Source organism: Oenanthe melanoleuca, chromosome 1A (assembly GCF_029582105.1).
Source record: "Oenanthe melanoleuca isolate GR-GAL-2019-014 chromosome 1A, OMel1.0, whole genome shotgun sequence".
NCBI lineage: Eukaryota > Metazoa > Chordata > Aves > Passeriformes > Muscicapidae > Oenanthe > Oenanthe melanoleuca.
Window position 1 is genome coordinate 19,561,932 of NC_079334.1, and position 25,973 is coordinate 19,587,904.

The following is a 25,973-nucleotide window of genomic DNA, read 5'->3' on the forward strand; positions in this document are numbered from 1 at the left end:
TTCTCCTTCCTCATTAGTGCAGTTACCTATAAAGCTATGCCCTTAAACCATGATTACTACAAATTTATTCACTATATGTGCCATGTGAGAAGCTCAGCTATCTCAAACAGTAGCTGGGATAAAGGGTTCAATGTAAATGTTGCTTAACATAAACCTAGGTCCTTAGGATTAGCGTCGTGGCTCCATCAGTCGCCGCAGGGAGCTTCTGCAGCCTCCCCGTCGTGCCAACAGCAGGGGCAGGGTGCCCCAAGGGATCGTCTCTTCAGCAGGACCTCCCGGCCGAGACGCTCCCCAGCCCAGCTGAGCGCCACAAGCCAATCTCCCGCACCCCGCAGCATCTCGCTCAGCTACAGCAACCCCGGCACCCGCTGTGTCCTCAGCCCTGCCCCGACCCCGCATCCTCCTCCACCCCGGGGGAAGAAGGCGCTCCCGGGCCCTGGGCTCCGCGGGGGTCGGGCCGGGCCTGCGCAGCCCGCGGGGCGCGGCCCCTCTGAGGGAGCGGGCACGGCCGGCCCGGAGGGGGCGGGGGCCGGCGGGTCCCGGCACCCCGGGGCGGGCAGGGGGCGGGGGCGGCGGCGCCCCCCGGCCGCCGAGGGGCCGCGCCGGGCGCTGGGGCGGGGTCTGCGGGCGCCGGCAGGGCGGGCGGCGGCGGGCGCCACGTCGGCAGCGGGGACGGGCGGAGGAGTAAAGTCTGAGCGGAGCCCGGGCGGGCCGAGCGAGCCGTGAGCGCCGTGCGGTGAGTGAGCGAGCCAGGCAGGGATGAGCGGCCGCTGCTCCCCGGCCCCGCCGCCAGCCGGGCAGCCCGCGCAGGAAGGGGAATTTCGAGGGGAGGAGGCGGCAGAGCACCCGGCGCGCCCCAGCGGAGCCGCCGGCGGGAGAGGCGGGTCCGGGATGCGGAGCCGCCGCCACCTGCCCCCGGCGCGGGCACAGCCCGGCCGCCTTTGTGCCTCCTGCCGCGGCTCCGCGGGGCGGGCGGGCCGGGCCGGGCGTAGCGGCTCCGCCGCGGCCTTGGCTGCCACGTCAGTGCCGCCGCCCCGCGCCGAGATGCCGGCGGTGCCCGCGGCGGCCCGGCCGGGGGCGGGGGTGGCTGCCCGGCCGCCTCCGCTGCCCCGCCGGGCACGCAGGTAGCTGCGAGGGGAGGACGCGGCGGGGGCTGCGGGGCTTCGGCCGCCCCAGGGTGAGCGGGGGCGGCTCCCAGGGTGCGGACCGAGGGCAGGGTGGGCTGCTCTGCCCTGCCGCTGCCACCCTCCCCGGGCCCGTGGGGGAGCGGCGCCCCGACCTGGGAGGGAGGGCAGCGGGGAGGGCCGTGCTCGCCTCGGCCTGGCTCCTGGATGGTCTTGTTCTCCCTCGGGAATTTCTCCGACCTAGGAGAAGCTTTGTTTCGGGTTTTCTTCTTTTTTAAAGTTTGCCGTGTTCGGATGTTTGCTGTAGTAACATAGTCTTTGTTTCATCCATGTCTCTCGAATCCAGCTTGATAGAGTAGCATATTAAGAGATTTTTTTGTGAACTGTTTGGGACTAGCTTAGTTTTCCACATTCGCCTAGCCTAAGCGTTTATGTAGTGTAACCTGGAATTCAAGGCAAGTTATTTTAGCCAATTGCCTAGTTCTGGTCATTGTATGAACCTCAGAGACAGCCTCTGTGGATGCAATTAAATGTTTCCTTCTGCTCATTTAATTGGGGTGAAAATGAGAACTGTGCATCAGGATGTCACTCCTTAAGGAATGTAAATATCAAGTGCTCCTAGCTTGTTTCAGTGTGTCCACTGTGTTTCTTCAGGCAGGATGCCCCTGCATAACTGGAGGGGTAAGTGCAAATAGCTTAATTTAGCATGTAAGTATGGGTTTGTATGCACATCAGTTTTAAGACCGCTCAGTAAATATTATCAAGCTTTTTGTTAAACTGCGGTTAAATATTCAGAAAAGTTAGTATTTCCTCCTCACTGTAGAAATGGAGAGCGCTGCAGAAGTGCAGACTGAAGAGGGGTCCTTGTCCAGCAAGTGACTAGGTTTAAATGTCAGGTAGGAGCCAACAAATAGGTGTTGGATGCTAGGGAAAAGATTACTTCATTAGCAGAAGTGGCAAGGAAGTTCAGAAGCTGCTGTAAGGCACTGTCAGGTTTTGTCTTTGAGGGTCTTCTGGAAAAGGAGATCTGAGTCTGATCTGGAGCTCAGGTATTAAGAGTGTTAAAGGGAATGTGGAAGGCTTTTCTGAATTCTGAGCTAGGAGGAGGCGGAGGATGACAAAACTGGTAAAAAGGAGTTTTCATGCTCTTTCTGAAGCTGTGCCATGCACCTTACTGGAATTTACCACATACTTCTTAGGAACCAGCTTTGGAGAACTATAAAAGGGAATTCTGGTTCATGCCACCTTTGATTTTATATCTTATAAATCGTTGCATCAGAGAAAACTTGGTTGCCAACATCAGGTGTTTCGTAGAACCTCTTCTGGACCCTGGTCTGTATTTTGGTTGACAGTGATGGAGAAATGGTGGATTCTTCATCCATGGTAGCTATGATATAGAGATGTCCTGGGCAGAGTTAAGGGTTTCTTTTTTTGCAGGAGCTATTATACCTCTCTTTTAATTGTGTTATGTGTTTAGTTTTTAATACAGATATGTTGCATTACCTTCTCAGCTGTGTTCAGTACCCTGCGTACTGTGAGCCTATTATGTACACTACTTATGGCAACTTCTTTTGGAGGGTGTTATAGCCCATCCTGCTGTAGGCTTGGAAGTAAGTTGTGGTTCACACCTGAATCAACTGAATCAACTCCTTGTGGTCTTTATTTGAAAATGCAGTCTTTTTTTCACTGCATACTTGCTTCCAAGCTGGCCTTGCTTTGCATATAAATCTGAATTTTGTAACTTGGGTTTTAAACTGAAGGCTTGTTGAAATATGTGCTTGGTTTTTAGATAAATGCTTTCTACATGCCTGGATTTGTTTTTGTACTTTAGTGCTCCTAGCACTGATTCTTCTTGAAGAAGCTCAGTCAACTTTCTCCCTTGCAGTAACAAACTGAAACATACATTTCCATGTTGGCTGTGCTCTGGAGGTTGTGTCTGAGAGAACTAGGAGCACTGGGCACAATTGCCTGTGACACGTTACAAGCCCTAATCCACGGAGCAAGGCAGCGAAGCTGATAGTGAGGGGTTGCTTGTGCAGCTTGGAGCAGTACCCTGAAGAGCAGCCATAGTTGGGATTACCTTTTTTGGCTCCATGCTCATTTCCTTGTTTAATTTGGAGAGTAGAGCACTGTTGCTCTTCCAAAAATTTATTTCCTAAACTACTATACCTAAAAATATTTTTTTCCATGTACGTGAAATATATCAGGTTCGTTCAGAAACCTGCTGCAGCTGCTGAAAGAGGGGAAGAGCTGTGCATGTGGCAAGGGTTGTTTGTTTTCCATCAGCTCTGTAGCCAAGCTTTCTAACTTTATAGCTGGTAGCCAGAAGGAACATAACTTTTATTGTGGTGGACCAAGACAGGACGGTGGGTTTGTTTGCAGCTCTGTCAGGCGAAAGTTCCAGCAGTGGCTGCTGGTGCTGCAGCTGAAACTGGCCCCATCCTTGGGTCATTTCATTGCTGCCCACAAATATCTGAGTAGTGGCATTGAAACAAGCCAGTTTTCATTGGCTGCTGCTTGGGCCAGGTTTGCTGTGCTGAGACAGAAGGGCTTTTTGTCTGTAAAGTCAGAAAGACACCAAGAGCATCTGCTGAAACTTGGGAAGTTACACACGTCTGTAATTGTTAGAGCCCACTTCTCAATGGAAGGATAACACTTCACACAAGTTACTGTCCAAGAGCTTCAGGCTCATTAAGGAGCATTTGTGTCTTAACATGGATTATTGTGCTTCATAGCAATCCTCATGGCAGCAAGTCAAATTATCTTCATTGCCCAGAAGGAATTGGTGTTTTGGTGAAGTAAGTCTCTAAAAATGTGGCATCTTAAGGCCATACCAAGTGTGCTTCTTCCATACTTGTGGGGATATGTATTCCTGATTCCCACTGTACACCCAGTGACAGTCACTGTTCCCTAAGATGTCATTAACCTTCTGCCTTTCTCATAGGTGTATTCTGAATACTTTTGTGGAAACAACTAACTAGAAATCTTCACAAAAGAAGATATTTGGTGAGTAAGTTTTATTTCACTCAGCTTTGATGTGAATGTGTGTGTAGCTGTGCCATTATTTCTAGAGCTTCTTGACACTCAGGATCTTATAACACTGTTAGTGTTACAAATAACTCTTTAATTAAAAACCCTTTTCTAAACTATTTATTTATTTATTTATTATAACAGTGTAGAACATTTAAGCTTTCTATGTATTTCGTATTTGGACAATATGGAAGTATGTTTTTTTTCAAATCAGTTGAGTGACTTCCATCTTTATTTTTTAAATTTTTTTTTTTGTATGAAGGCTACAATTTATTTTAATATATTTTTAAGAAGGATGAGAAGTTATTTCTTATCTCTTGAATGAATAACATCTTCATAAGCACACAGGGGAAAAAAAAACCAAAAAGTAGTTTACATTCATCCCTGTTTGAAATCTCTTTTAAGATAGGAGTTTGTTTCACTTCTTGACACGAGAAAACACAGATGAAGGAGGAAACTGGAGTGTACCAGTGATATGATAGATTTCTGCTTCATTAATGTCTCTATGAGTTTTGCTGGGCATCGTGGAGATCCTGCCTCTTTCCATGTCATCATTTAGTGAAGATGTTAAATGAAGCTGGAGGCGTTTCTGCAGTGACACAAGTGAATTTAGCATCACAGGATGAAAATGCAAAAGAAAGATCTCTGCTTGCTTTCTTCCTCCCTTTTTCTTTGGCCAGTCTTAGTGTACTTTGAAGAAGTTTCTGAAAACGTATGAGAAGAGTTCCAAAGTTCAGGTTTCTGATAAATTTTTGCCTTGTGTATGCCTGCAGTACCGGTAATCATTGTGACTAATGATTCAGTGCACAGTGGGGACTTTGAATCTGCAGCTTCCAGGTTTCCAGAGTTCCTTAACCTACAGCATATCTGAATGGCTTAACTCTGCACTAAAGTCTTACACTTTCTTCTCTAGGTCACTGCCTTCTGTTTCAGCTGAGTTGTAATCTCTGTTGGGTCTCATGAGCTTTGCTTTCTCTTCTTTGTGGGGACACATCTTCAGGGAAAGCTTGGGATCCTCCTGAAGGATACACTGCAGTCTGGTGACAGAGGGACCCTGATGCAAAGCAGAACAGAGAAGCCTAGATCTTAATAGACAAAGGAGGCATTGAGTGCTTTTACCTCCGTGGTATTACGTGAAATGTAGTGAGTGGTTTCTGTTTTTATATCTCCAGTTTTTGAAGAAAAAAGTTGTATTACTGCCCTCTTGCTCTGAAGACTGGATGAAGTAATCTGCCACCAAGTGGTTATTCCAGGCCTTTGACCTCCAGTCAATAGAAGTACTCATCTTAAATCTCTGGAAGTGAGCCAGTTTAAAACATGCTCCTGTGCATATCCTGTTCACTAGATATGCTACACCCTGTTTAGTACACAGGATTTTTGCACAGAGTCTCTCAAGTCTCCTGACATATTAGATTGGATACAAGGATGCATAAAGCAAACTGTAATGTAGATATTTGAAAATTTTCTGTAGAAGTCCTTTGTTGGATCTTGGTCTTGATTCTGGGATTCTCTGGAGAGCTTCTACAGAAAAATAAAAGGACCTGAATTGTGCTTTGTGAGATCTTGTGTGCAAAGTGTTGTGTTTCGGGTCAGGCTGTGAGCCTTTTGTGATAGTGATGTGATTCTGTTTTCACTTGCCCTGGTATCATGGAACTGTAAGTAAAACCTAGTACAGGCTAGTTGGGCACATCTCTTGCAGCATCATAGAATTGTCAAAGTTGGAAGAGATTTTCATCCAGTCCAGCCATGTACCTAGCATCCCTGGAGTGCTTCCAGACACCTATAGAACCACTCATGGAACAGTAGTTTTCAACTTCCTGACCTGCAAGCCCCTGAAGGCTCCCTTCTGTGGACAGATTCAGTCCTAGCAACAGTGACCTACTTGCCTTAGCTGCTGTTCTCAGGTGTGTGTAGTTCTGCATTGACTTCTGGGGCCTGATAGCAGCAGGTTGCCAGTGCCTGAAGCAGACCACTGAGGTCTGGTTGCAAGTGAGTGAAGTATTTCTGTTGCAGTGGTGTTAAACCAGTGCATGTGAATTATATATATTGTGTAATATTCTGATGTAACTTTTAAGGAGAAGCTTGGGATCAACAATTATGTGACCTTGAGGTTCTAGGAAAGGTAATGGGAAGGGCTGCCTAATCTGAACCACTTTTTGTGTAAACTGCTGCGATTTTTTTTTTTTTATGTGCTGCTATTTTTTTTTATTTTTCTAATATACTTTTTAACTGGACTAGAAACTCTGCTGTGCAATTCCCCTACCAATACATTGCTTTGCTCAGCTTAGCAGGAACTGAAATCAAATCTAACAGTCTAAATTAAATTGTGGGGAGTTATGAAAGCAATCCTTACCTATCTTGTCTGCAGTCTTGCTTTAACTCTTTCTACTGGATAAGTCTTATCTTAATTAAATACTGGTATTATTTCTTGTACAACAGATTCCAGGGGCTTCATCTGGGCTGTGTCTGCTGTTACTGTTGCTGTATCCAATACGTTCTTAATAGTAGAAAATACTAAACCTTGTGTGAAGTCTTGTGATGGTTTCTAATGTTCTACCTATGTCCAAAACTGGTAACTTGCTCCAACTCCCCTCTAAACTTTTTGATAATCCCTGACTGTTCTTTATCTTTCCTCTTAAAATTAGATAATTTTTCTCAATCTGTTATGTGGAATTGTTGGCAGATACATTTTGGAAGCCCAAACAAGCAGTTTAATCTGGTGTTGTTTTAGGAGTTACATGCTGCCTTGATAGAAACTAAATTCATGGAGGTAGTTCTTTATAAAAGATAATTTACTTCTGCCTTTACTCATTTGTCTCCATTGAGTCTGCTTTAAACTTATTTTGATCACTTTCTCATTCCTTTGTTTGAATTAAGACTTACTAGGCTCTGACTTTAATTTTACTCTTTTTAGGACTTTTCCTAAAGGCAGTGGTTAAGCTCCTTTTGCATTCCTGGTAATAATCTTCATGACCAAAATGGCCACATGGTAATTAGGAACGTAGTTACTTCATCTTGATACAGATAATTTTGATTGAATAATGTCAGGTCTGACAGTTTCTTCTGTCTGCTCTTTCTTACAGTGCTTTATACTATTTCAAGTTGGAAAAAAGCAACAAACCTACATGGAGCTTCACTTAGTGAGGATGATAACCTTGTATTTCTTCCAGCTTGAATTAGATGAATGCAAAGAAGTCATGTAGTATCTGAATCAGGTCTTTTCTCAGAACCTGATTGTCCTCAGTTGCTCCCTGTGATTGGTCAGGTTGTTATTTTTTAAATTTTCTTTGTCTTATTTGTGATTAAGTAAAATAACAAGGAGTTCTATAATTGATACTTTTTAAAATTGTCTTTTAGCCCCCACGTGTTTTAGTTTTCCAGCTTGACATGTCACTACTCTACAACTTCCTCACGAGTGGAAGCAGGGGGGCAGACACTGATATCTTCCCTCTGGTGACCAGTGACAGGACCCAAGGGAATGGCACAAAGCTGTGTCAGGGGAAGTTTGGGGTGGATATTAGGAAAAGGCTCCCCCAGACTGTGGCTGGGCACTGGAACAGGCTCTCCAGGGTAATGGTCACAGCACCAGCCTGACAGAGCTCAGGACAATGCTCTCAGGTACATGGTGTAATTCTTGGGGCTGTCCTGAGCAGGGCCAGGGGTTGAACTTCAGTGATCTTTGTGCTTTCCTCTCAGCTTGGGATATCATATGATACTTTTCTATTTCTTAGCTAACATGTTTGCATTTCTGGCTTTTGAGTGGCACTTGTTCAGCATTTCCATCAAACTGGCCATGCTGGTAGTAGGTGTTTTGGCTTTTCTGTTTGGCTTCTTGTGTGAAGATACCTGTGTTTTCTGAGCCCTGAACTGATACCCTTAGGGCTGATTGGGAGGACTCTTTAACATTCAATTTAGGCTTGCTTCACATCTAAAGGTCTATAATTTAGTATGTGGGTGCCAGTTTTTAGTGTGATGTTTTAACTTCATAATAATACTGTGAGGGTTTTAGCTTTTGTTTTCCAGATGAGTCTTCCCACCTGTTTCTGCCTCCTCATTTCTTCTTCAGATCCCAGCCAACTGCTTTCTCACCCAGAGCATGTACAGAGAGATCTGGGCATGGCAAGAGAAGCAGGAATTATTTTTTTGGTGCTTGCTGACTCCTGGAAGAAATTAAATGATTTAAGGACTTGTGCAGAGGGAAGGGAACTAAGAGGTCACTGGCAAAAAGAGAAAAGGATGCTGACTGGTGTAATGTGACTTGTTTTTCCTTTTTCTGACCTTGGTGCTTGCTGAGGAGGAAAAGCAAGATTAGCAGGAGGATTCAGGAGGCAGGACTCAGTATCAAGGCATGCTTTGGTGGGGGAGGAAAGCAGGAAGGAAACCTGGACTGGTTATTACTTTCTTCTGCTCCAGAGAAAGAATTCTATAAGCAGAACTGCTGTTTGTGCTTTCTCCTATTTTTCCCCTGTCAGGGTCTGCTGCTCTAGAACTGCTCTAGGAAACAGTTTCTGATGTAAAGAAATCTTCCCTGAAATGTTTCCATTGGAAAGTTTGTGTAGAGTTAAAACAGTCTAGTTCTGCTGCTATCACCACACCATTTATGCAGTTCTGTGACAAGATAAATCATGTGTTTCTGTTGCTGTTCTTCCATCTTGTTTTCATGGCATTTGTTCAAATTATGCTGCTAGGACTTGGTGTTTTTAAACAGCTTTCCAGGTACCAGCAGATCTCACAGGCCTGCTGCTGTTGTTTCTCTAGTGGCCACCACCTTTGTGATCACTAGGCTTTTATTTTTCAGTACTTAAACATAAGCTGTTGTCTGGCAGTAGCTGTTTTGTTTTCCTACTTGTTGTCTTCCTGATTGCTTTTTAGGTTTGAGATGCACTTGGTGTGGTGTGGCAGCTCTCACCAAGCCTGCTGATGTGGTGGAGAGCTCCTTTTTTAAGTATTTAGTTTGGCTGAAGAATGCAAAAACACAGTCTGATAATAAAAATAGGAGCAATTTGGCAGAACCTGCTAGCTTGTCCAATAATGAAAAAGATGTTATTTTTGTCAAACTTAATCTACTTGAATTTTTGATTCATGGATTACATTTATGATTTGCCAGAAAAGATGTGTAGCACATGTGAATTTCTTTTTTAGGCAATAATGAATCAAATGGACAAAAATCAACAGGAAGTCCCATCATATGTTCGTGATGAACCACCAGAAGGTATGTATTAGTTTTCATGATACAAGGTAAATTAATCTGAAGTTCAGTTTTTTCTTCAAAAAATGGATCTGCAAGCTGAGCAGTTTAACTTTCTTTTACATAACAGTAAACAAATCAACCCTGGGATGAGATGGGCCTGGATTATAGTTCACTTCTGCATTATCCTGATTACAAAAAGGCCACTGAATATAACTTGGTAAACAATTGTACCTATGAATTATAGAGAAGATGGGCGGTTACTGGAGGACTTAATTTGCAGATTAGTTTCCAGAGGTATGAATTGGTCTAATGGGCATTTATTTCTACAATTCATTATGTGAGGCAGAAAGAGCCCAGCTTCACTATTGGACACATTGCTGTGTTCATAGTGCATGTGACTTTTATGCAAGGTGTGTTAAAAATATATAGAACTTCATTAGTGCTTCTGGAGACTGTTTTCCATCATACAATTAACAGTGGTTCCAACTGTTCACAATCTCATGGTTTCCTAAAAACAAGCATGCACTTGACTTCGTTAATGCAATGACATCGTGGTCTCCTGAACCTACTGAATATTAAACTGGTTATTAGACCTGCAGAGGAAATGCAGTTGCAAATGAGCAGAGTTTCTTCGAAGCTGTGGACTGGCAGGATTGTGCAGAGTCCTATTTGCATAATATGACTGGAAACATAGTAGATCAAAAGCCATTCTTGGCATACAGGTTGTCTGTGTTCTGTCTGCTCTTGCTTTAAAACCAAATGTGTTGGATGTAGAGAGGTTGGTGAGTTATGATTCCTCTCAGTTTATTGGTCTTCAGTTTATAACGGCCTTTAAAGCTCTGTTTGTTGGTCTGGTTTTTTTTTCAGCTCAGCTTTTATATGTTGTATAACTGAACAATATACCTCATTTGGACTTCATATTATCCACTAACTGTTGCAGAAAAGATTGAAGTGGAGTAGCTCACTCTACTCTCAAAAACTATAAGGAAAGAAACACAAGTAGAAGAAGATGAAAGGGAAAAATAGGTTTTCATGGCACAGTAATTCTTCACCTCTGTTATATTTGTTATAGTAGTATCATGTGAGGACAAAAAATCTTGCCCTTTTGGGGTTAAGATCCTAGAAGCATTTCTGATAGCAAATAGCCTGATTGGAAGATACACCTTAATGTGTTATCTTCAAGTCTAATTTTTAAGGCTGGGTTTTGCTTGCTTAGTTGCTAGGGGCTTTTTTGCCTTAAAGATTTGATTGTGTTTTATACGTGTTAAATATCATGTATGGAAAGTGAACAGTGGTCTGAAAAATAGAACTGATTCTTTATTGAATAAGACAATGAAACAAGCAAGCATTTTTTATCTTCCTAGAATATTCACTAGATTTTCCAGATTCAGAGCATAACAGCAGAATTTGATCATCACTGATTATTCCAAAGTTTTATTTAAAATCTATGAGCAGCTAAGACTTACTTTCTTCTGCATGTTGTTTTCTTTCAGAATGACAGTAGCTAGTTTGAATATGAAGTCTAAATAGATAAAGTTGGTGTAGTTAGAGGAGTAGAATGGAGCACAGCTCATCTTAATGTAAACTCCATCCTTGAAGAGGCTTTTTCCTTTTGGTTCTGGTTCACGTGCACTCTTCAAACCTTATGAGTTTGCTTAAAATATTGGAATACCCTTGAAAAACAACCCCATTTTGAATGTTGTGCAAGGCCTTATACAAGATAACTTATACCATCATAGAAAGGTGGCCAAATCTGGATGGAAGGAAACCAGTTCAGTGTTGGCAAGATATCTCTCTGAACAGGCTGCCAAAATACTCCTTAGAGGAAAGGCTGAATTCCAAAACCAATTTGCAATTTTTCCTAAAGACAGAAATAATTGTAGTTTGTTCAAATCATGCTCAACAAGCTCGGTGCCCAAAGGCTTTAAAGAATGTGTGGAAGAAGCTTTTATGCTCCTGCTTTTTATGAGTAGTGCTATCCTAATGCTCTGTTTTCTGCCTTGCAAGCAGCAAGGCAACCTCTGCAACCTAAGTCCATTCAAACTCTTGTTCATTCTTGGATTCCTTTCAGTGGGAAGCTGGCTGCAAGATAGCCTGGTAGAGCCAACTCCTGGATAGGGAACTTGTGTCATTTTCTCAGTGCTCCATAAATCAGAGACTATTCTGAGTTGGAAAGCACACACAAGGATCATTGAGCCCAACTCTTAAGTAGAGGTCCCATGTGGGGATCAGCCCACAACCTTGGTGTTAGCAGCACCATGTCTAAGTGATTGAGCCAATCTCCTGAGATTTAGGCATGATCTGGTATCCTTTAGAAAAAAGGAGACCAGAGATGTGTTTCCTAGAGTAGAAATCAACTGGCAATAAAACTTGGCAGCACTGGGTATTTGCTAGACCTCATGGACAATGCAAACAGGATGGAAATGGAATGTGCCAGCCATTACCAGAAGTTATTTATACACCATCACATTCTGTATTCACACCTGTGAAATTGGGTAGATGTTACCTGAAGTAAGGTAGAGATAAAACACATACAGATTATGTTTGTTGGTTTCTTTAATTATTTGTGTAAAGTCAGTTGTGTTGGCAGGGCTGGACAGAGGTCTCCCATGCATCTAGAGCTGGTTTTTCTTTCCTGCTGCCTCCTAGAATAGTTGTCCTCCTCCAAGCATGTTATTTCTGCTCCTGACTCCCTCACCTCTTTATTTCATGTCTGTTTATTCCCTAGCTCTGCCCACTGTGGTTCCACTTGCTCTTTTCTTGATTTCCCTATTGTTTGTTATTTGGAACTAGGTGTTGTATGAGCATCCAAGAAAAGCAGCCTGCAAGGTAAGTACAGACTGTGTGCAGTGGCTGTTAGGTTAGAAAAGGAAATACTTCTTGAGTAATGCTTTTTTGAAAGTGCTTAAACCCTAGTGCTGAGATTGATTTGCTTGTTGTTTCTTCCCTTAGGGTCGCTCAAAGACCACCCGCAGCAGCAGGCTGGCGTGCTTTCTCGTGTGACTGGTGGCCTCTTCAGTGTCACAAAGGGAGCTGTTGGTGCCACGATTGGGGGCGTTGCTTGGATTGGAGGGAAGAGCTTGGAAATTACCAAAACAGCTGTCACATCCGTGCCTTCCGTGGGAGTGGGTCTAGTCAAAGGAAGTGTTTCTGCTGTAGCTGGAGGTGTTACAGCTGTAGGATCTGCTGTTGCAAGTAAAGTGCCTTTAACAGGAAAGAAAAAGGACAAGTCTGACTAAAACCAAAACTGAGACATACTCAATTCTGCAGAATATTGCATCAGTGGCATTAAAATCTGCTAAGATTGGGACCATGAGAAGCCATGTGTCTTAGACACTTTATCTTCTAACGAGTTGTGCAAGTAACTCGATTTCATCTGAAACGGACAGAAGGAGCTTGGCTAGCACAGCGTATGAGGATTTATTAGAGCCTAGATTGAAGCTTTGTATCTGGTGAAATGTTACACTTGATAACTATAGAAGTGAGTGTATCTGAAGGAATAATACATATTTGAATAGTCATTTACTGTACATCTTCTGATGTTTTGGACTAAAATGTGAATGTAGAAACTTAGTCATCTCTGTGATGTCATCGATACAATGAGATGCCAGTTACTGTTCTCAGTGGTTTCCACATCCTCCGCTAAGGATCCTTCAGCTGTTGTAAAAGCACTGTTGGACATACCCAGTCTTGGTTATGAACCTGTATTTGTAGGCAGCCTGTAAATATCCCTGACTGCATTCTGCCAGTGAAGACTGTAGCGAAGAGACTGGAGGTGTGTAGAAATTTGAAATGAGAATGGGAGATAGAAGTGAAAAAGTTTAACAACGTGGTAGAAAGGATCATAAAGAGTAAACTAACTTAATGCCTTATTAGAAGAAAATCTCTTTTTACTAGGTGAAGCTGTGTAAAGAACTGTCCTGTTGTTTCAGTGCAGTTTACAGAATGAGCTTTAGGCTCTTTATAAATCCTGATATCTGAAACTTTGCTGTTTTTTACTGAAAACGTGATTGCTTCATCTCAGGTGTATTTAATAATATGCATCTATCCATCTATCTCCTGCAAGTGAGAACTTGCTTCTAATAAACTTCTTATAGACACTAGAAAAAAATGACAGCCTGTGGAAACTGGGCTGTTTGTGGTCATCTAGCACAGCTGTCTAACTTGCTAGAAATTCTTGTGTAGCTGGAAACCACTGAAGAACTAGCAAAGCTGTTCTCTCAGCTCCGTGATGCACCAGGTTAGCTTTTTGTTCTGTTTAAACAAGGCAATTTTCACTACATTTCTCATACTTTTCACTTTGATTTTTGAGTAAAATGCAATACTTTTATTTAAAGCAAACCAAAAACTGTAGATGAGGCCTTAAAAACAAACAAATATGATTCAAGTAATTTGTATACTGACAGATTCCAAATGTTGACACCTCAAATGGGAACACCTGTACATCCTCTGCAGCATGCGAGGCAAAATGCACTTGTAATGGCACAGCGTGAGGTTGCCTTAAAATAGAAACTATTTGTGGTCTTTTATTTGTTTACTGATTTTGCAAATAAGTAACCTCTTTTGAAGCCCATGGAAGGCATCTGTTCATGTTGTGTATGCAGTATTTTTTAAAAACTTGTGTTTCTATGGACAACTTGTATGCTTACTTTTTCAGTGGCTGTGGTTGTACTAGAAGGTTACATGGGGAGGACTTTTTAAAAATGAAAGAAACACGAAACATATCACTTGTCAAACTTAGTCCTCGGTTCACGGGTGTTGGAAGTATACATGTCTCAATTGGGGTACTGTAGTCACCCAGTCTCTGAGCCATTGGTACTTCAGCTGCACTCTGTCAGAACTTTATTTTATGTCAGAAATCGTATCTGTTGGAAGCATGACACTTGTAAGCATGGGAACTTGGGGCGGTGGGGAGAGCAAATGCCCAAGAAATGGCATCTGCTCCTTCTGTTAGATGCACCAGCTGCTTGGTTCTGATCTGCTGCAAGGGTGTAATGAGGTAAGTTGATGCAACAAATGGAAGGCTTTAACTATGTTTTTATAGTCGAGCAAATTGCATAGAATATAGTATTGTTTAGAGGTACCAGTTAGCTCTAGAAATGAGCTAGCCTAGATTTCAAAGGCAATCTTGCTGCAGCATATAACTTAGTATGGTCTGCTCCCCTGCAATTTCCAATGTAGCAATATCCCCCACGTGCTGCCACTGAACTCTTTAGGAGTCACCTGTTTGGAGCAAAGTGATAATTTGTGACACTCAACCAAACTCTTCCTAGAGTTTTTCTGTAAATGAGAATGTTGAACTGGTCATACCCATTTTTTTATTAAATTCTTTAATTTTAAACTATGAAACTTGTGGTAAAACAAGTGTGGTCTGAGATAAGCAATGTTAGATATGTAAGGAGTTACCAACACTTCATTATATTTTGTTCTTAACATATCCTGTAGCTATTATTTTGAGTCTTGTAACTGAAACACTTTTACATGGCATATGGTTTTAGTTTTCAAAGAGCTTTGTCCTATATCCTGTGTGTTTTCCATTCATTTATGAAACTTGCTTCATCTTAAAAACTTGTTCCAATTCTGTCCTGGCACCTGTGAAACATTAAATTGTTACTGTTTCAGACATTTGAAAGCTTCCTTAGTTTTGTGGAGAAAGGCATTCTTAGGTGTAAATCTTCCCACAGTACCGTGCTCCAGAGCATCTTTTATTTATATCTACTTAGCACCAACCAGCTCTTAACAAAAGCTGTAATTTCAGTGTGTAAGCTGTGCACAGACACAGCACAACATTCTTTGTACTAATTTTCTTTTGCCCTGGTCAATGATGCTTGGGAATACCCAGTTTTAAAACCATAGTGAGCTGAATGGAATATGGAACTGAAATTTTCCAGGTGAATGAGGTTCTTCTTTTGTCTTGGGATTGTTTTTGTGGTGGCTTTATTTCACTTTCCTTTTTCCAGTCCCTGTTCCAAAAGGGGAAATGTTTATGAAGGCAGCTTGTATGCCTGACTGCCCTCCAGGTAGTGAAAGACTTACAGGCTGGTCCACAATCACTAACAAAAGATGAGGATTTCAGCAATACAGTGTTTGGTGACTGGGAGCTTTCCTGAGGTTTTATTGCAAACAAATCCAGTGAAGAAGAAGAAACAGGTCCCAGGATAGAGTTACAAATGAAGGATTGACTGACTTTTCATCTGGTAGTAGAGAAGAGAATTTCTGCTCATGATTTTTGTTTTGAAAGAGGAAAAAAAAATTGAAACATTCAGAATGCAAAATGAGTTTGTGATAACTCAGGCTGTGACTTAGTTAAGGAAATGCATCCTTGTCCTGTTCTGTTGCCACTGGAAATAATTTAAGTGATGGGAATAAGCTGTTGCAAGACTTTTGTAAAAACAGGTATCTGTAGAAATGCTAGAACTAAATATTCAGGGAAAGCACCATTCTATGTCTAGGTTTCCTTTTCCTCCTAAGCTACCAATCAGGTCTCTGGCTCAGTTACACGAGGCTTTTGAATTCAGATAATATTGTGGTGTGCTTAATAGCTGAGCAGGAAAAGGCAATCAGAAAGTAGCAAAGGCAAGTTCCTGTGAATTTTTAGTATGGCTGTCTTCCTAGTTTCCTCTTAAAAAACGATAATGTGTTTTGAAACAATCTGCATAGACACAGCCTGGTGTCCCCTTCTTGGATTCCTGCCACTGTCACACGTGCTCCTGCAAGAGTGGCATTTTCCTCCAGAAAGGCCTGGCATGTCTGCACTCGCCTGCAGAGTGCTCAGTGTAAGCCCTTCAGCTGTTGAGATCTTGATACTGCTCCTACAGGTGTTCCCAGCCCTTCCCAGTGCACAGTGGATAACGTGGCAGACTATATAGAATCATCATCTTGCAGCATCATCTCCCCCCCTCAGAGGGTCTGCCCTCTGAACCAGTAATTCAGTACCAGCTTTCTTCATCAATTACAAACCACATTTTAAGACATGGAGGCCTGGACTTGCCTGCCAAAATATGTGTGTTAAAAGTTACCTTGAAGAATGCCTGGAGTGAGGCTGGCATGTAGCTGGCTTTTATTCTACTGTCAAGAGGGAATATGTGTGGAATAGCTAGTTATGAAAGTCTGAGAAATAAAATCACTGATCTTAATTCTATTGAGATGATTGCCAGTGATGCTGTTTTATATGACCATTCACAGCCCATAAATGAGAAGAAATCAAATCCCATGAGAACCTAAACGCTGTCTGATAGTTACTATTTTGAAAGCCAGCACTTGTTGCCAGTTGTCATACGGTGTTATCTGAGAAGCAGTGCTATCCATATATTTAGAAACTGTTGCAGCTGTTAGCAAACCTGGTAGTCATGTTTAATCACCAGTGGTTTACAGACTAGAGTTTTGTTGCACCTAATAGAAAAGCATGACTTTCTCTTTTCTCCTACCATAATCTGAGACTTGAGTCTCTCCCTAATCTTTCTTGTCCCCAAACCTTGCTAGAAGGCATTAATAGCAATAAATGTATTTCCTCCTCTCCCAAACCATTTGCAAAAGTAAGTAAATTTTGAAGTCTCAGATATATACAGGTTATCATCTTGTAGTTTCTTTCCATTATGGTTTATACACAAACATACTAGGGTCTCACCGTAGCAGTCAATGAATAAAAAAAATGTGTCCAGCCCCTGTTCTCAGAACAGGGCTTTGCTGTCCAAGAAATCAAATCTGTTGCAGGTCAGGATCCAGGAGCTAGAGCTACTTCAGCAATAAAGAAATCAGAGTGCTTCCTGAAGACAGTGAACCAGCTAATTGATGAATACTGCTGGAAAAATAATCATTTTGCCTTCCTCAGATAAAAATTGTGTTGATCGCTAGCACAGGCTGGACTGTGCAATGACAGAGCTGAAAATCTAAAGCAGTTAATGTCAGGTAAGAAAATGTCACATCTGAGGTATTCTTAGAAAAAAAACCCCTTTATCATAGCCATAACTTCTATCATATTATTTGAAAGCAGTAGAATACTACAATTGTATAATGAAGTTGTGCCTAAGACCCCCTCCTGGACAAAGTACAGTGTAAGGCTACAGTCTGGTTAAGATTGCTTTTGTTTCATCTCTTCTAAGCAAACTTCCCTTTTAATTTTCTCTTGTATAACTTGGAAGTACAGCATTCAAATTAATCTTCAATGTGTAGAGGAGCAACAGGATTAAAAATTGGTCTCTCCTTTTTTGATTGTATCTTACCATAAGTGACTTCAAAATCTTTTTTAGTACCATTCAAGCTTTCTAGATTTCCACTCTTTATATCGTACCCTAATGCAGAGAGCTTTTTAACTCTGTACTGAACGATCTGTGTTGTCAACTCCAGCACCATTGGTGTCTCTCTAATCTGTGCTATAGAAATTCCTTCCTTCAGTAGTCCTTCCAGTCTTTCTTCCAAAACTGGAACAGAATAGTAGAGAAGGGCTGGGCATTTCAGCACTAGTTGTTTCAGTTCTTGATCACTGCACTTGAAGACGTTTTTGGAGAAAAGCATGCTCTTCTGCATAGTGGTAGAATTAAGTTGAAAAATGAAGCCTTTAAGTTTGGACAGCAGCTGCAGAACTTCCTGGTCAGTGAAATCATTCTTTTGGAGAAATTCCAAGTTCTCCTGGATTGCAGTGGAAGTATTTAATAAAATAAATGGATTTTGGCTCAATAGCTTCAGTATCCAGATCTTCATATTTGCTGCAGAACCCCCTAAATTTAAATAATTTCTTTGTAATGTCTCTATCACATTTTTGTTTTTCTCAACAGGGTTGTAGAAAATATTGGGTGCACTTGTTAAGAACCTGGTGATTATATTATTCTTAAGTCCCAGCTCTTGAAAAAATAGTATGTTTGCCTTCTGGTTCTGCTGATACTCAGTAGTAAAAAAAGACTCTGGAAATTGCTCTATTAATTTAATCAGCTGTTTTTCATTCTGGCATACTAATTGCCATAAAGCTCTTTGAGAGTTTATCTCTGCTGGGGTGTGGAGAATTGCCTCAGGGCAGCGTTCTATAATGTTGGCTACAGTGGTCTCATCTGCTCCCATTTCCTGTAAGATACCAGCAATTTCTTTGACATAGGCCACATCCTGGAGGAGGACCCATTCTTTCAGTCTGCGTATCTTTGTGATGTCAACTGACAAACTGTAGAGATTCTCAAGGGTTTTTTTATTTTCCTCTCTTGACTTCGTATCAGTTGTGTAACTGGAATGTATTAGGAAGCTTCTGTTTGTTCTGTCAGGCCATCCTGATGAAAACTTCAGTCCCAGGTTACAGCTCTGAGATCTTGTCAACAGAAGAGTGAATGTGTCCTTTGCACCGTGAGCGACTCCTCTCAACATCGTGGAAGTCAATCCTGGGGAGACACAACTGTAAGAAAACACATGGAACAAACGAGTTAATGGTCAGAATCATTGATGTTTAGACAGAACTGGCATAAGAAATTAATCTCCAGAGTGCTTTTTGTTATTGGTGCAAAATCCAGCACATGAAAGCAGAGAAAAAGACTGTTTTTGAAATGTTCTGATGGATATGTCACTGGAACAGTAACATGGATGCAGCAGACTTGATGTGGGGCAGTGCTCTGTCTGCATCACTGCCTGCAGTCATACAAGCTCCAAACTGCCAGCCATTTCTTGCAGCTAACATTGTTACTGCATTACAGATCACTCACACTGTATGAGGAAAATGATTCATGCAATTTCATTTGACAGCAGTCCCTCTAAATTAACAAAAATGGCAGCTTAAATATCTTTAGTTCTTATGAATGTATTTGCTTTAACTTCTCAAGCACTATTTGGAGCGTGAGTTGTTCTTTCATGTGTCAGAAACCCACCACGCAGTGCTGCTTCAGCAGCACTTTGTAGCATAACTTCATTTTGAAATCATTCTTTATATAATTATGGGTGAAAAAACTGACATGAACATTTATGTAAGTGTTTTTTCACCAGCTGAGTGTGTTAATTGAGTTTGAATAAGCACCCTGGTATTTTGTGGGAGGAAGCAAGTCCACAGTAATATTTCCAGGCCTTCACCTACCTCTTCCAGCACCAATGCCTTATTTCTGCCTCCAGGTCTCTTCTGTATGCAGTGTCCTTGTGGAACAGATGTGTGGCTGTGCTGGAGCCCTGGGGACTACATACCTCACCTTTGCTCAAACTGGCTGCCCACTTATCACCAATAGTATGTGTGCTGTCACCTGCTCTGCAGGGGCAAAGGAGCCTCAACAGTCAAACAAAGATATCATCAAGTGTATCTTTAACTTCCTGGGGGTGTTTTCGTAACAGCTCTTTGGAAGTACCGACCAGAGCTGCGCATCTCTGCAGTACTCCTGGGAATAGCTGCTGCTGGTAACATGCTTAAAACTGCTCAAACTGAAAGTGAGAACGTTTGGACAGCTGCTTTCACCTCTCCCTAAGTACAGCATGCTCTAAAAAGTACCTACCTGATCATTATTCATTTACTTTTGGTTGGGTTTCTTTTTTGGGTTTTTTTTTGGTTTTTTTTTAGGAGAGGAAATACTGTTATGATCATGCAGTCTAATTTCTTACTTAACAAGATTCCTATTGCACAGCTGCACAAGAGCCCTAGAATTTTCCTTATAACTTATCTTCTAAGAAAATATGTGGTTTGTTTAGAGCACTTTAGTGGTAGGTCCTCTTTCTAGTTGCCAGATAAGGTTAAATATTTTCTAGAGGTAAGTCCTTTATCTCAAGAAAGTGCACCTTTGCTTTTAGATTGCTCTTTTTCTGCTTCTGAGATGGACTACTGTTAAGTTACTACATCATAAACTAACAGAATATGACGTAATTTCCTGTATGCACATTTACATTATTAACAGCAGCTGTTTATTGATGACTTATTCTTTAGTATTATTTCACACCTCTAAGGCAAAACCAATTGCCTGATGCACTGCTTGTGTCAGAACCCCAAGGCTGATGGTTTTGTTTTCATACAAAAAAATGAACTGTGACTTCAGAAGTGCTGTCTCAAGCCCCACAACAGAACAAGTGACTTTTCCCAGTAACTCAGAAAGCACTGGAAGTACTGGAAGGGTAGATAAGCCACAGATGTTTTGTGTGCTGACCTTTACATGTCCTGAAAAACTGACTGCAAACACTGCCTCTGTCTGAGCACTCTGAGTAGTTCTTCTGAGTTTAGTGGGTCCAGGCAGAATAAGCAAATCTCTGAAGGATCAGGGGTTTCTTCATTAATGCTTCAGCTTAGCTAGAAGCAGCCAACAAAGCGAATTGTTGTAAAAATTGTTTGGGATGTCAAAAAATATTTCCAAAGTACAAAGTGGAAAAGCAACCGTGACTTACTTCTACTTTAATGCATAATCCTGCTGTTAAACAAAATTGCCTTGTGAGTAATGCAATCCCTTAAAAGACTGTAATTTTTATTATTACAGAACTTAAAAAATTTCTGATATAGTAAATTGTGCTCTTCTAAAATCTGACATGGGAATGGTTGTTACATTCATTTATAAGAATTTTTATATTTTCTAAAAATGTCTGGGATCATAGTCAATTTTTTCCCCTGCTGTTAGTAAGGATCATCAGAAACACAGAATACTGTAAAAGAAAGAAAAAGTTTATTTGCCAAAATTAATTTGACTGGGGTACTCAGGAGCCCTTGTAAAAAAGCCCTATGCAAAATACAACATGTGAAATAACATGAATTAATTTGAATGTCATGGTGTTCTACAGAAACCAAGAAGATCTTGAGTTATGATTTGATGGATTTCCAAGTCCATAGATGACCGTATCACATTTCCAGGGTAACTGCTTTCAAGAGTTCAGAGTTCTCTTAAAGCTCTTGTTGGATCTAATGCATGTTCTAATGTGCAGGACCCCACTGTAACTTTTCATGTACTTAGATTGCTGTGGGGATTGTAAAGCAATTGAGAGATTAAGAAAAAATACCCAGCCAGCTCAGATAAGATGCTTGCTCTCACTGCCAGCAGCACCCTCTCACCACCAAGTGTTAGAACAGCAATAAGGAAGTGAGTTAAGGTTCAAGTTACCTGTGATCCTGCTTGCTAGCACACCTGCAGACCTGAATATACAGAGTAAAGGGGTGCTGTAAGTTTTACTATTTAATGAGACTCCTATGTAAATCTTATATAGGAAACAGATGCAAGGATCAACCGGTTGATTTATCCCCCGTGAATTTTTGAATGTGTGTTTTGAGACTCAAATATCACTTTTTGAAAATTAGGAAACCCAAACTTTTACTCATGCTGGACTGTTCACAAAATCTTTTAGTAAAGAGGGAACAGTATGACTGCCTGACCCCTACCCTTCTCATTATAGGAAACTTAGTAGGCTGTAAAGAATTGCATTAATCTACTGAATGCCTAGACTGAACTTTGAGTGAACCAAAAAGAGTAGGTATGTACCTAGAAAAGAGGAGTGTAGACAGGGTTTGAACAGTTTGTGAAAGAGTCTGGGTTATGATAGGTAGCAGTTTTGTAGATTAATGCACAGTAAATGGTCACATTTCTGCACTTAAAAAAAAAAGAATCCCTGCTTTGCATTAGTGGTGGAAATGAGGTAAAAGATTATGAAATAGATGATAGGCCAACATAAAGCTTTCTAGAAAAAAATATAGAGGATCCTAGGTTAAAACAGGTTTGAAGGGACCTCAAGAGCTCAAAGCAGGGTCTGCAGGATCCAGGCTGCCTTGTTCAGTCCGGTCTTTAAAACCTCCACGGCTGGAGTCCAGCCGGCCTCTGGGCTACCTGTTTTACTGCTCAATCTTTTTCCTACATCCAGGAAAGGAAAGACATTTGAGAAGCGCTTAAGGACGCACCGCACCGTTGAAGCCCCTGGTCATTAAGTGGCGGCGCTTTCAGCCCAGAGCGAACAAGGGTCTCCATCACAGGCCGCTCCCACAGCCCGCACCGCGCTTCCCCACCCTTTGGACTCCGCTTGGGGGCGGAGAGGCAGGAGCCGGATGTTCTCCTGCCGGCAGCCCGGGAGCAGCGCTGCAGGCCCGTCCCGGCCGAGCGCCGCTCCCGCCGCGGCCACCGGCGGCCGACGCGGGGGCCCCGCGCATCCCTCGGAACCGCGCGGCTGCTCCCCCTGCACGCCGCCCGCCCCATCCTCAGCGCCGCCGGCGCTCGGAGCGGGACGGGCGGACCGCCAGCCGCCCCTCCGCCCCCCGTGCCCCGGCTCCGGGCCCGCCGCAGAGCGGCCCAGCCCCCGCCGCGGCCCCGCCGCTCTCACCGGGCTCGCCGCCGCCGCCGGGCCGCACCACCGCCGCCGCGGGGGCCGCGGCACGTACCATGTGCGGCAGGGAGGGGAGGGGCGCGGGGACGTGGCTGTGCCGGCCCGGGCCCGTCCGCGGAACCAAAGCAGGCTGGGCCGGCGCTAGGAAGAGCCAAAGGTCGTTGGATTAAAACAGCTTGCAGGGAGAAGGAGTGGGGAAAATAGAAAAAAAATTAATTATTTCTAAGTAATATCAATTTCTAATAATATCAAAGAACGGAATATTTTAAAGTTGGACTACTTGAGTGCCTGTACTCTGACGGGAAGCGGATGATCCTTTTGATTCGGTAACACCGACATCATGATGGGAGACTTGTCTTACACCAGTGTATTTTCTTCGAATGACCACTGCCTTATTACATAATTAAATTCACGTATAGTCTATGGGCTTATATGGTTTTGCTGGTGGCTTTTCAGGAGCTGATTGAACTGTGATCGTGAGAACCATGTTCCTCTCTCTTATTTTTTAATCTGTTTTTTTTATCTACTTTGTCTACTTACATTTCTCATCTGGAGTAACAAATCAGCAGCCACATAAATGATTACTAGAAAAGAAATACTTTAATATTGGATTTTTTAACTAACTCCAAGTCTGCACAATCACATCTTTCAGAGTGTGAAAATCACTGCTATTGTCTCTGTGAACCCTTCTTTTGTCAGCTACATGTTCAGTAGTCTGTATTGGGTCTGTGAAAAAGAGATAATGAAGAAGAGAAATGCTGTAGAAATAAACTACTCTAGGAACAGGGTTCACAATTGGTCTTTCCTAAATAACAGCTGTTCTAAGAACAGTTAACAAAGCCTGTGAATATAATGCATACAATGATGTTAAAAACATGCATCTGAAAAATAGCTTCTGATTTGTAACACAAAATGTACTGTATACTTAATTCTTTATATTTTTTTCACTTCATGCCTTCGTGTTATCTTTTTTCCTTTCTATCTTCTCCCCACTCTGTTCATTTCTGCAATCATTCATTTTTGCAATCACAGTCTGGGCTAAATTAGCAATATTGTTTAAAAAAGTTATTCACAAGAGAACACTGTCAAGAGGTTTACTTGTATGAGTTCCTTGATTAACTGTCATTCTATTTTCTATTTCAACTAAGTTGGAGTGGCTCTTCCCTTGAGATCTGTCATTTTAATTAATATAGTCTGCATCTATTATATATTAATTTATCCCAATACAATATTAATTATACATTAAAATGTTCTTTCCCTCACTTCTGAGTCAAGAACAAACTGTCTCACATAGAAGGCATAGCCACGTAGAGCCAAATAGTGTTTTGACATAATGATATGCTAATGATCTATTGCAATTGTTATTTAGCCTGTAGCAACCAACAGCTTAGAGACTGATGGTTTTTATGGCTGCAATTTGTTTATGAAACCATAAGGTCTAGTGAGGAAGGGCTGTTTCCACCTCAATATTCCCAAGAAGGTGGATTGCTTGATGCTGGACTTTATTCAGGGCTGTCTTCAGTGTGGCAGCCTTGTGGGGAGCTAGCAGGACACATAATGAATATGGAAAAGCAATTTAAATGTTTGAAATAAAAACTATGTTGTGAAGTGACTTTCCTTGCAAATAAGGAATCTAAGTCTTCAGTGTGTTCAAAAATTATAGAATTTACATGAGCTGGAAGGACAGTGGTCATTAACTACTGTACTTCCTTTTTAATTTATTTGAAAATTATTTACCAAATATTTGGTTAATAATAATGATAAAAAAACCCCAGGGAAATAAGAACAAACTTTGTATTAATTGAGAAAGCAGTTTTTGACTTTACAACGACCCCATTACTCCAGCTCTGAGTTGCAGCAAGGGTATATGATGGAATCCCATATGTTCTTCTTGGATCAGAGTGATGAGCTGTGGAATAAGATTTTCTACATACTTCAAAGTGATAATTGAAAAACTCCTCATAATTTATGCTATTGTTAAAGTCAGTGGTCAAAAACTGTTCAGTCTTCACACGCTGTACCTTTTAAAAAGAAGTTTTGTGAAGTTTTCTGCTTGTGACCAAGCAGAAAGGGATTCTAATCATGGCTAGGGCCTTTGCATACCTTGATCATCAATGACAGGTGGGGCCTCTTCTCCCAGGCAAGCTGTGAAAGGACAAGGGGAGGTTCAGGTTGGACAGCAGCAGGAACTTTTTCACGGATAGAGTTGCTAAACACTGGAATGAGGTGCCCAGAGAGGTGACGGTGTCACCATCCCTGGAGGTGTTCAAGAAACAACTGGACATGGCACTCAGTGCCGTGGCCCAGCTGAGAGGGTGGTGCTCAGTCAGAAGTTGGCCTCAGAGGTCTTTTTCAACCTAAATGATTCTGTGATTCTATTACTGCATTTATTGTGTCATTCAACGTGAGGAAAGAAAAGCATGAAGGGAAATATATAATGCATGGGTCTCTCCTTGATGACTTTTACTTTCTGTGGATCTTAGCAGATAAAATATTTTAGGAGAAAGAAAAATAAAAATAAGTACTGTCTGGAATTCTCAAAGTTAAGCAAGGTCCCTCCTGCCTTTTACTTGAGACGTTATTTCTAATGAGACCGCTCTTGCTGTTGCTGCCCACTTGTCTGTGAACACTCTGGAAGCTGTAGATTTGAGCTGCGATCCACAGGTGGAGGTTTATTTTCAGAGCTGTATCCAGAGCCGCCTGTTAAGGCTCCAGAGGGTTGCACTGAGTTCTGTGAGCGCGATGCCGCCGCCGGCTGCTGGCCGTGTCCTGCGTAACCAAGGAGCAGGTCCAGGGAAACCCGCTGTGTGGGCAGCGCAGGCAGACGGTGGTGACAGCTCTGTAATTAACAGGCCTGAGAAGTTCACCATTTACTAATGGCTTTACTAACGGCGCAAGAGGGACCATTTTAACCCGTTCTGCTGCTCGAAAGCCCGTTCGGGTGCGGCAGCGCCGCACGGCCGAGCCGCTCTCTCTTGCCCGGGGGCTCCCTTTGACCAACGCGTCCCGAACGGCACCGGGCAGCAGCGAGCCCTCGGCGCGCGTCACGGGCGCGTCAGGGCCGCAGGAGCCCTCCGGGGCTCCGACAAGCCAGCAGATGCTCCCTACGCACACGCTTATATAAGCGCCCCGCCTGTTTCCCGCGGGATGGGGCCGGCGCGCCGGCACCGCCGGGCACAGCCCGGGGGCGGGAGCGGAGCGGGCGCGCGCGCCGCCCCATACATAACAGGCTCGGGGGCGCGCGCGCGCGCCCGCGCCTCCCGGCGGAAGCGGCGCCTCCAGGAGCCGCCTCGCGGCCCCGTGCTCATCCGGGTCCCGCCGCGCCGCGGGGGGGGGGGTGGCGGAGAGCCGGGCCCCGCCCCCCGCCGCCGCGGCCCGCCGGCCCCGCG

General features: G+C 42.9%; 2 protein-coding genes across 6 annotated transcripts; one reads left to right on the forward strand and one right to left on the reverse strand.

The window, feature by feature from the left end:
- The first annotated feature begins 644 nt into the window (after positions 1-644).
- TMEM263 (transmembrane protein 263) lies at positions 645-14,970 on the forward strand. Of its 4 annotated transcripts, none has more exons than XM_056508310.1 (4): positions 645-736; positions 4,069-4,130; positions 9,297-9,366; positions 12,298-14,970. In XM_056508310.1, the coding sequence occupies exons 3-4, from the start codon at positions 9,303-9,305 to the stop codon at positions 12,582-12,584; spliced, it is 351 nt and encodes a 116-aa protein (XP_056364285.1). In that variant the 5' UTR covers positions 645-736; positions 4,069-4,130; positions 9,297-9,302; the 3' UTR covers positions 12,585-14,970. The 4 variants fall into 4 exon arrangements, with proteins under 4 accessions (XP_056364285.1, XP_056364271.1, XP_056364279.1 ...); XM_056508304.1 differs by lacking the exon at positions 645-736 and adding an exon at positions 941-1,124; XM_056508318.1 differs by lacking the exon at positions 645-736 and adding an exon at positions 1,157-1,177.
- Positions 13,806-25,774, reverse strand: MTERF2 (mitochondrial transcription termination factor 2). Of its 2 annotated transcripts, none has more exons than XM_056508278.1 (2): positions 24,688-25,774; positions 13,806-18,721 (listed from the first exon to the last, which is right to left on the reverse strand). In XM_056508278.1, exon 2 carries the CDS (start codon positions 18,691-18,693, stop codon positions 17,500-17,502), a length of 1,194 nt encoding a protein of 397 aa, XP_056364253.1. In that variant the 5' UTR covers positions 18,694-18,721; positions 24,688-25,774; the 3' UTR covers positions 13,806-17,499. The 2 variants fall into 2 exon arrangements, with proteins under 2 accessions (XP_056364253.1, XP_056364262.1); XM_056508287.1 differs by lacking the exon at positions 24,688-25,774 and adding an exon at positions 22,166-22,567.
- Between the last annotated feature and the right edge of the window lie 199 nt (positions 25,775-25,973).

Excerpts from the sequence above, each read along its gene's own strand:
- TMEM263 (XM_056508296.1), top strand. The coding sequence starts at position 760 with ATGAGCGGCCGCTGCTCCCCGGCCCCGCCGCCAGCCGGGCAGCCCGCG. Across the intron at positions 1,125-4,068 it reads CTGCCCCGCCGGGCACGCAG|GTGTATTCTGAATACTTTTG; the intron begins GTAGCTGCGAGG and ends CCTTTCTCATAG.
- MTERF2 (XM_056508278.1), bottom strand. The coding sequence starts at position 18,693 with ATGTTGAGAGGAGTCGCTCACGGTGCAAAGGACACATTCACTCTTCTG.